Genomic DNA, 9,893 nt, shown 5'->3' with positions numbered 1-9,893 from the left:
GCCTCCTTTGAGCACCCAGCATCAACAGAGGAAGGAGAAAAAAATCCCACATCATCAGAACAGTGGGATTGTTTTGCGACTCCTAGAATAATGACAGCTTCTCCTGTTATTTTTGACTTTAGATTTAAGGTTATGTGCTGGTGGGGTGTTGATTTGCACAGAAACACCAGAGTGTTACATTAAAAAGTAACATTACTATTACTTTTAAATAACACATGGCTCTACATTTATCAGGGAATTGCAATGTTAAGCAACATCAGTCAATGACCTCAAAAGCAGGACTCTGGAAAAAAAAAAGAGTATCAGAAGTGTACGTTCTGGTGGAATGGCAATACTCATAGAGGGGACAAGGAATATGGCTTTCAACAAATTTATAAAGTTAAAAGAGGTTTTATTTCTGAACAAGGTAAGACTAGAAGAATAGTAATGGAGAAGACTCCTTTAGGGTCTTGACTTACATCCAAGGGTCAGTAATTGCTATTTTTGTAACTGTTGTATCGCTTGCCATTCTTCTGGAATCTGAAGCAAATACTGAACTCTGAATCATCAGGTGGGTGCTCCAGATGCCTCAAAACCACCCAGAGTCATTGCAAGAAAACACTGACAGTAGTCCAAGTATTGTGACAGTCTTTTTTGTAGAAACTGTCAACCAGAGACAGAAACTAGAAACTCCTTTAACTCCCCCACAGCACTTTTTTGACCATACGGAATTCTATTATAATTCCTATTATAATTATTGAAAACAAGTGATAACAGTTTGTGGCAAAGCCAGTTTATTAGGTTTCTGGGACTGTGCCTTGCCTGCCCCCAGCACGTACAAAAGAAGCCAACTTTACAGTCTGGTCAAGTGGAAATACACACGCAAAGTACTCAGTACTCCGACATCCACTCCGTGGGCAGAACACCACCACCGAAAGCAGGGAGCGACACCGAATCCTGCATTACTGACCACACTGCCTTCGTGGCAGAACCACTACAACATGCTTTGTGCTGAACATGGAATTACACACTTGAACACCATTTCCACACAGCTTCCATGACGTGAGGGCCCTTATTTACAAGTTGTGAGAACTCAAATAAAACTTAACAGATGCACAGCTGTTTCAGGTCAAATTTAACAGTAACACTGCAGCTACATTATTTTCTTACCCCAACCCACAACCTGACTGACTGACTTTAAAATTCTTAACTCTGGGATATTTTTTAATTAAAAAAACCAAAACACTCGATGACATATTTAGTATACAAATAATTAAGAAGGATCCTTCTCAGGAAAAGGATTAAGGACATGAGTGAAAAACAATCTGTCCAACAGGACTGTAAACCATATTCACTTACCATAGTATAAATAACAATTAAAGATCGATCCTTTTCTTAAAGAAATCATTAAGGACACTAGTGTTAAAAAGGTGATTGTTTCTGAAACAACTGTAAATTCTAGTCACGTAAGGTTCAGAGTGAATACAAAAGCTCCCTTTTACAAATGTTTCCTAAGCAAAAACACTGTCACAATTGAAGCAGCTTTATACAGGAAAAAAGTACTACCTTTTCTTTAGATTCTTTTTAAACACCTTAATCGTGTTAGACCAAATTAAATGCTCTTTCAAAACCTAGAAAAAAGTCAACGCATTTTTTTTCTGTATAAGTTGCAGTGAAATTAAGAATTAAGAATTGTTAAGATGAGTTTACATCATAACAGTGATCTTGTTCCAGTCATTTGTTTCTAATGTGAGCGTTAGGGCGGCAGCTTCTGAACTAGCCCTTCCATTTAGTTTCTAGTAAGCAACACAGGCTGCACATTGCCAATAAAAAAATCTGCATCTACGCTTCAACAACAAAAGTCACAAAGCACAGTTTGACGTGGCACGTGCGTGAAGGCACAGACTGCCTTCCGTGGCTCACGTTTCGCTTTATGCAGCTACGTGCAACTTAGCACCATTTTTGTTATGAAACTTGACCTTGCTATGAAACTTCATCTACAGGTAAAACTGAAAAGAAGCAGTTGCCACTATGAGAAGACAGAAAAAGGTGGTTCATGAGGAAGAACTTCCCTCATCTAACCCCTGCTAGCTCACGTTAGTAATGCCAAGGATGCCCCACATACAGTCACATTATACATGCAGCCTTTCGCTCAAAAATGGGATGATGTACTTGGTGGGTTTACTCCATACTTCAGACCCAATTTAGTCAGTGTTTGGAAATATTTTAAGAATGTATCATATTCCTAAGCATTCCCTTTCCTGAAATATGTTATCAAGGTGGCTTTTCAAGACCTCTGAGAAACACCCATGATTTCTTAAAGCCCTGCAAACCCCGACCTTTGAAAACCAGTATGCTTTTGCCAAATTCATCCAATCTTTTACTTAACTGTTTTTACTTACCCTGAGACACTCAAATAAAGCACCTTCAGAAATATATAATTTAATTTTATATAATTATTTTAATAATTATATAAAATTTTTCTGTATTCCATCATTTAATAACTTAATTTAATAATAAGGTTAAAAAAAAAAAAACTTATGGACAACTAGAGTCCCAATTTTGTGCTACAGTACTTTCCACATGGGTTAACATAACATAGTTTGGTATCACATGCTAATTATGAAAAACTAATGAAGTTTTAAGCAACAAGTAACTGTCTAGAGGTAGGGAGAAGTTACTCAATTTTGTTACCACTGCCATGAAGAAACAGACCAAGTTCATAGTGGAATGAAAGGCCAAAACCTAGCAATTTGCACCCACACTGGCAGCCCAAACTTGGACAGACCTGTGGGGTTTTTGCTTTTTAAATAAAAAGGTACCTGCTTTCTAATTTGCTAGAGGTCACCTAATATTCCTTCATATGCCAAAAATCTCCCCACTTGCTGACCCAAAAGCCAAGTTCCCTGGTTGTCACAAAAGGCTCTTCCTCCTACATTATTCCAATGCAAGCAGCAACCAAAAGTATAAACTTTCATAATCTTGTAAGTGATGAGAACAACCCCAGGCAGCAAGAGCTCAACTAGAACTGCTTTGTCAAAACTTGACGAAGTGAGTATGTTCCCACATATTTATAGTGAAACTTTAGTAATTCAGAAAGTACAGTTACAAAGTGCAAGAGCATAAGATGGGCACATCTACACCGGGAAAAAATTATATTAAAAAAACCCCCACATTAAAGTGCCAAAGAGATTTGCTATAATTGCTACCAAAACCTGGAACTTTGCCAAGACCATAATTTCGAAGCACTTGCAAACAAGACAAGGTGACAGTCGGCGACAACGTGATCGGTGACAATCCTAACACCAGCAGGATGCGCTGGGTTTTGGTTCAGGTTTTATGTGTATTTCATCGTGATCTGGGGGTTGACTAAGCATTAAGGGCTTGTGACTTTTAAGCTTGTGAGCCAGCGTCATGAATATGGCCTCCACGTGGTCATTGTCATTGGGGTTCTTGGCAGAGGTTTCAAACAAGGGCATGCTGTGAGTGTCAGCGAACTTCTGGGCCAGGTCCGTGGGCACCTGAATAGCGCTCCTCAGGTCACACTTATTTCCAACCAGAATCCGTGGGATGTCGTTGGCGAGAAGGTGCTGCTTGCACTCCTCTATCCAGGACGGCAGGCTGTGGAAGCTGGCAATGTTTGTCATGTCGTACACGAACACCACGGCGTGCACGTTCCTGTAGTAGTGCTGCACCATGCTCTTCCTGAAGCGCTCCTGGCCGGCAGTATCCCATAGCTGGATCTGAAAACAGAAAGAGGAGGAGAGCAAAAAGTGTTTTATTACTCGCCTCGGAAAGTAACGCAAGTTACCTGTGGCGAGGGGAGTTACGTGATCACAGAAATCTACTCTTCTGAATTAATCCTATCGACAAGCTTGTGCTGAGGAAAAACGTTGCATTCACGCAATTCCAGAAGCTTCGGCTTTCAAAGCTGCTCGCAAGCGAGGCCAGGAGGAATGATGACACAGCTTGAGAGAAAATACAAATTTCTGAAAGCTTACTGGAGCCTGTATTTCTAAAGATTTTTATAAAGTCTTAGCAATAGCACTTTCATTTGAAAATTAAATACATGTTACTTCCCAATACAACTCTCAGCTGACATGATTTTCGTCATTGCCAAAAATAATCTCATCTTCCCCAAAATTTTGTTGTCAGCATGACATTAACTGCCATGTAAAAGCAGGAAGACATCAAACCCTGCTGTGATGAATATATAACTTGAGCTTATTTAGTGCTTAAACTGGGACCATACTATTGTTTGCAGTATCAAGGCACGCACAAGAAGAGAAAATAAAAAGTGTATGTTGTGACAGGTAGAAGAATTATAAAAGAAAGGCCTCATAAAATCAGGCCTGCTCTATTAAATTAATAGCTAGCCTGTCATCTCTTCTAAGTGTAGTTAAGCAATTTGCAAGCTCCCATCCAAAACCAATCTCGGTATGAAAGCTTAGTTAACATAAAAGCTTATTCTTGGGTAGAATAACAAGTGCATCTGTGTAAACAGTAAGATCTGTTCCATGAGAACCCAGAAAAGAAAAATGCAAACAACCTGAATCTTAGCACCTACACACAAATCACCTTCTGACCAAAAAATGAAGGAGTGAGAAAACCACAGTTCAATGGGTGTTGCACACGAGGTGTGTGAAAACTGTATAGAAGAAGTGATGCAAAACAAAACAAAATAAAACAAGCTTTGTAGGGTCAGCAGATGTAAGCAACATCAAAGAGAAATTTTAAACACATTTATCATCCTATGTAATGGAAGCCTGGAGTACTCAGACAGGTAGAGAATGCTACAGAACTGTGCACGGTGATGTTTAAACAAACTTGCTCTTCAGGAGATAAAGAACTGAGATGCACAGCGGTCAGAACCCCTTCACCTACAACACTGCATTACCTGTACACTGTCAGAAATAAATTATCACACATTAGTGATAATGACACATCTGAAAGACATTTTATTCCCTGGGAAAAAGCTCTCTTAGATTCCTGTCTGTCTTGTACAGCTGACCCCTAATGGCTGAGGCAGTTTGATTACTAGTCTGGCTTTTGAGCAGGAAATTTTTCCTCCGTGGGAATGAAAGTTTTCCTTGAGACACAGCAGTCAAGGATCACTAAATATTCTGTAGACAATGATGATAAATTTGAAATTTAATCTGTTCTCATTAAAGCTGCAGACGCTATGTAGTTGCTGAAACTGTTCTCCCATTACCATGGCTCTGCATTTCTTTGATCCAAATGTTTCCGTAAAACTTCTTTAGAAACCGCAAATAGCTTGAAAGTTGTCTTGTTCACCACTTTAACCAGTGACTTTTTATATTAGAAAAAAGCAAGCCCAAGTACAAGAGAAATCTGCTGAGAGCAAGAGGATGCATCACTCGTAGAGGGGAATAGAGCATCACATAAAATTGTTCTGAAAGCTACAACAGTGGAAATGTGGTGAAATTGAATAGAAGCAGGTGCAAAGTCATGATAACAGCAACTGGCGATAAGGGCTTTTTCTTCAAGCACAGGGTTCATCAGCCTGGGAATTATTAAAATGGATAACAATCCAGATCCACGAGTCAATCACAGCGTGTTACGAACCAGCCATGTGACAGACTGAAGAAAACAGAGCAAGAGATGTTTCAGATGGTGTGACTCTTTCTCCAGTATTATGTTCAACCCTGGTCATCCATCCTCAAAAAAACCTCAGACTAGAGCAGGAGGGAATGGCAGCTACCGGTTGCACAAAGGGACCTGAGAATCTTCTTGAGAACATCAGAGCAGCTTGGCTTTTGTAGCCTAGTCCAGTTCTCTGCAGCTTTTGATGCAGACACTCAGAAAAACCCGTGTGCTACCTCTGGAAGGGCCATTAAGATTGTCAGGAAAAGCAAGGCGAGTTGCCCTGGCTCTGATCCCAGGAAATGGTACTGGGCTGCAATCCGTCTCATTTATAGAGCAAAGCCCCACTTTTTGCCAATGGTATTACACTCCACACACAACTGACAGCATCTCCATGAGTCTGCACAACTGGACTGAAACAGGCACGTAAGTCTGGGCAAGAGTCAGTCACACACCAGGTGTGTGCACTTGGAAAACATCATAAAGTCAGGAGACTCATAGAAAATGTTCATGAATTTGAGAAATTAGAGGAAAAGAAGCGCAGGCTAAAGCAATCCTGTGTATAGACAATATTATGTTACGGAATCAGTACAGATAAATCTTGGAAAATGCTGTATCAAATTAATTTAAGGACAGAGTTAATTTTCACAGGCAGAAGTAAGCTTACAGTTCTCTCCCCAGCTTACTCAAGAGAGCAGAAATCGCTCATGCCTCAGTCAAGCAGAGATCTGCAAGTGTACTGCCAGCCTTGGGTAAAGATGGGAAAATTAAATTAAAGGTTTACATAACTTGCAAGCAAAGCTTAAACTACAGTTCTTCCAAAAATTTCATTTACATGCAGCATTCAAGCTTTAAGGGCATCATCAACTGAGTCATTTGTAAATCCTTTCCCAGTGTTGAAAACTGCACCCTTCAGAAGTTTCTTTTTTTTCCTCACTCAAGGCAAACTTGAGGAAATGGTTCCATTCTTGACTCTCAGCCCAAATACTTCCTCTTCTGAAAAACAACACTGAAGATGTTCACACCAATGGGTGTGCACTGATGACATAACGCTAAGATTACTAATTTCATTGTTAGTCCAGAAAAACCCATCTTCAGGGGACCCACGGTTTTTATAACAGCCCTTTAAAATACATAGTTTGACTGGCTGGTTTAACAGCATAATTCAGCTAATAAAGCTGCACAGAGTCACCTGGTCACATTCCCTAGGAAAGACAAATGGCATGAGAAATATTAACTACGCTGACCCAGCTATCACACCCCAGCTTCCAATTCTGTTCTCTGGGTCCACAACAGACCCTAAACAAGGACGCACTTTTGTACGTGTGGTTTATAACACACTGGTGAGAACTTAACTGGCCTTGATGCTACGTCTCCTTTAAAAAGACATGGGGGAAAAAATCTGGAATAGCTCAAAGGTACGGAACGTGATGTTCGGACTCTCCTCTTTGAATTTCATCTGCGTTTTGCTCTTTGAATGTAGGTCAGTGAAGACTGACATCATTGTTTCCTTCAATTTTCAATGCCTGGATCAATCGAGGAAGAGAAAAATTTAGAAGACAGCAAGCAAAACCATTTGCTGGAAGCAAATTTAAATTTACTCATCACATTCAGGCATCAGTGTTTGATATGAACCTGTCAGCCTACCGTACAAGGAACAGACTTGTTCCTACATCTTGGAACTCTACACAACTGCTATGTGAGAGAGAGACCCTCAGCGAGAAGAACCGTGCTTGTGTTCCTGCCAATGACACAGCACTTTTCCAGCTGTGAAGGAAACAGTTACTGCTGTAGCAGCACAAGAAAGAACCATGCAGCTGGCTGGGGGAAGGGAGAAGACACTACTTTATAACCTACTTAGATGCAAGAGGAAAAATTCCCTTCAGGGCACAGCAAGGACTACAATATTTCACCAGGGCTTCTCTCTCCTGGTTCAACTGGTGCTGCTGGAGCTGACTGCTACCTCTGAGAAAGGTGAAGAGGAGTGAGAGAAGTTGCCAAAACCGCCCCAAAACAGCTCAAACTTGACAACATGCCCACTATGAACAAGGGTCCTGGTCATAATGATCAAATTTATTCCTTTAATGCTGAAACAGAGCTCGCACAAAACAATGTGTCTCAGCAGAGCCTCCTTCACTTCCCCAAATTCCTCAACCAGAACTGATTTCTTTTACAGATAATATTCTCAAAAATCTACAAAACCATATATAACAGAATGGCACAATAAGCTGCGTGAAGCACCTAAGACCTGTGGATTATGCTACGTTCTTCTTCACTTCTCTCCAGCTAAGGTCAGGCATCGTTCAGAGGTGATGAAAATGCCAGTGAATAAGATGGTGCTGACGAGACAATATCCCTCGGGAGGTCTCTCCTTTGTCATGGACAGCGACAGACAAAGGAGCACAAAATTTCAGCTGTCAGAGAAGTTCAAAACAGTGGTTTTCAAAAAAAAAAGCCCACAAAAAACAAACAAACAAACCCACAAAACCCCAAACCACAAAAACTCCTATTCACTTTTCTTTTTTAGTTGAAAAGGGATATGACATAAAAATCCTACGAGAGCAGGAAAGCATATTGGCTCTCCTATTCTTACACACCCTCCATCATTTCTTTAAGCAGTAAATAAGCAAGGGAAAACTATAGCTTTCAGCTACGTAACTCCAAGCTGTAATTATAACGCCTGACAATAATAAAGGCCCACGTACAACCAGGAGACTCCTGTTAACTTCCTTTTCTTGCACAACTGAGCTTTACCCATGACAAAAACTCAAACTGTGACACAGAAGCAGACGGGGATTCTGTTTAAAACCGTGTTAGTAAACAAACCGCATTTTCTAAGTGTCCTGCAAATGACGGGCTCAATCATCACACAGCAAACTTAACAGAATCCCAAAAATTACAAGTTGAATCGCACTGCTCAATCCCGAACAATATTCAATTTCCTCATATCTTTAAAGCAAAATTATCATATCAGCGGCACCTCCACAGCTCTGCGGTGTCGAAGGTTAGAACAACGGCGATGTCCGGCGAAGGGAGCAGCGGAATTCCTCGGGAGGCAGAGAAATCCCGCAAAGAGCAGAATTTCACGCTGCTGCTAACAGGCGCGAGTAAGAATTAACTACCGCTAAGAGATCTGCACCGCAAGGATAAATCACCGCCCAACACTCGACAAAAGACGCGAGAAGGTTCGGCCTACGGTAGGAAGCGCTTCACCACCGCGGAAACCCACCCCGAGACAACCTTCCCAAGGGGAGCAAGGCCAAGCAGCGGAACGCTTCCAGGGCGGCTGCTGGCGACGCCACCCCACCGAAGGGACCTTCCCGGGCTTCCAGGAGGCCTGGAGCCCGCCGCCCGCTGTGCCCGGGCCGGGCCCCCCCGGTACCTTGATGCGCTCGCCGTCGATGGTGACGGCCCGCTCGCGAAAGTCCACGCCGATGGTGGCCTCGGTGCGCTGCGGGAAGCGGCCGGCGCAGAAGCGGTAGGTGAGGCACGTCTTGCCCACGTTGGAGTCGCCGATGACGATGATCTTGAAGATGCGGGAGCGGGCGGGGGGCAGCGCGCCGGGCAGCGCGCCGGAGCCCGTCAGGCTCAGCTCCAGCGAGGACTCCACGTCCCCCGCCGCCATGGCGGCCCCGGCCGCGCCGCGGAGACGCCCGCGCCGGAACCGCCGGCCGCGCGCACGCCGCGCCACGCGCGCGCCGGTCTCGCGAGAGCCAATCCCCGCGGGCGGGGCTGGCGGGGCCGCCGCCGGCGCCAGGGGGCGCTGCGCTCCCGGGCCGGCCGCCCTGAGGGGACGGGAGCGGGAACGGGAACGGGACCCGCCGGGAATGCCCGAGATTCCGCCAAGCGCGGGATGTGTAGCGTTTTCTTAAGAGTGGTCGCCAGGTGTTCCAAACACGAGTCATTGTTAAGGTTTATGGCTGGACAGGCTTCAATGTTCTCAGATCTCGGGGAGGTTAAAGCTTGGGAAGAAGGGTGCGCCGCTGCGGACACGGCTGATGTCCCACAGTGCGCACAAAGGATGCAGAATTTAGGGGCCACAAGCACAAGGCAGAAAGAAATGAAGACAACTCGGTCACTGCGCTGGAATCGGCTCCGGCCGGTAACAGGGAATTCCGGCAGGGACAGAGCCCGAGCAGCCCACAGAGCGCCGACCCGAAAATCCCACGGGCCCTCAGGGAGCCAGGGACTGAGCAGGGGTTAACTGGCACGAGAAGGGAGCCATGAACCTGCAGCAGACAGAACACCGACCAGGGAGAGAATTGTGTAACTTGCGGCCAATGGACGCTCATCCCTTTGTTTGCTAAAAT

At 43.7% G+C, this 9,893-nt stretch overlaps 1 protein-coding gene across 1 annotated transcript; it reads right to left on the bottom strand.

The window, feature by feature from the left end:
• Window positions 1–756: 756 nt before the first annotated feature.
• On the bottom strand, window positions 757–9,219 carry RAB33B (RAB33B, member RAS oncogene family). The gene is made up of 2 exons (XM_040065307.2): window positions 8,966–9,219; window positions 757–3,722 (listed from the first exon to the last, which is right to left on the bottom strand). Exons 1-2 carry the CDS (start codon window positions 9,206–9,208, stop codon window positions 3,279–3,281), a joined length of 687 nt encoding a protein of 228 aa, XP_039921241.1. The 5' UTR covers window positions 9,209–9,219; the 3' UTR covers window positions 757–3,278.
• Between the last annotated feature and the right edge of the window lie 674 nt (window positions 9,220–9,893).

The sequence above is a fragment of the Hirundo rustica genome, chromosome 5 (assembly GCF_015227805.2).
Source record: "Hirundo rustica isolate bHirRus1 chromosome 5, bHirRus1.pri.v3, whole genome shotgun sequence".
NCBI lineage: Eukaryota > Metazoa > Chordata > Aves > Passeriformes > Hirundinidae > Hirundo > Hirundo rustica.
Note: the sequence above shows the minus strand (reverse complement) of the source record. Positions and strands in the feature narration are given on the sequence as shown.

What these genes read in the sequence shown, in the direction of transcription:
- RAB33B (XM_040065307.2), bottom strand. Translation starts at nt 9,208, where the DNA reads ATGGCGGCGGGGGACGTGGAGTCCTCGCTGGAGCTGAGCCTGACGGGC. An exon ending in TCGACGGCGAGCGCATCAAG is followed by an intron (nt 3,723 to 8,965) that starts GTACCGGGGGGG and finishes TTCTGTTTTCAG; the next exon opens with ATCCAGCTATGGGATACTGC.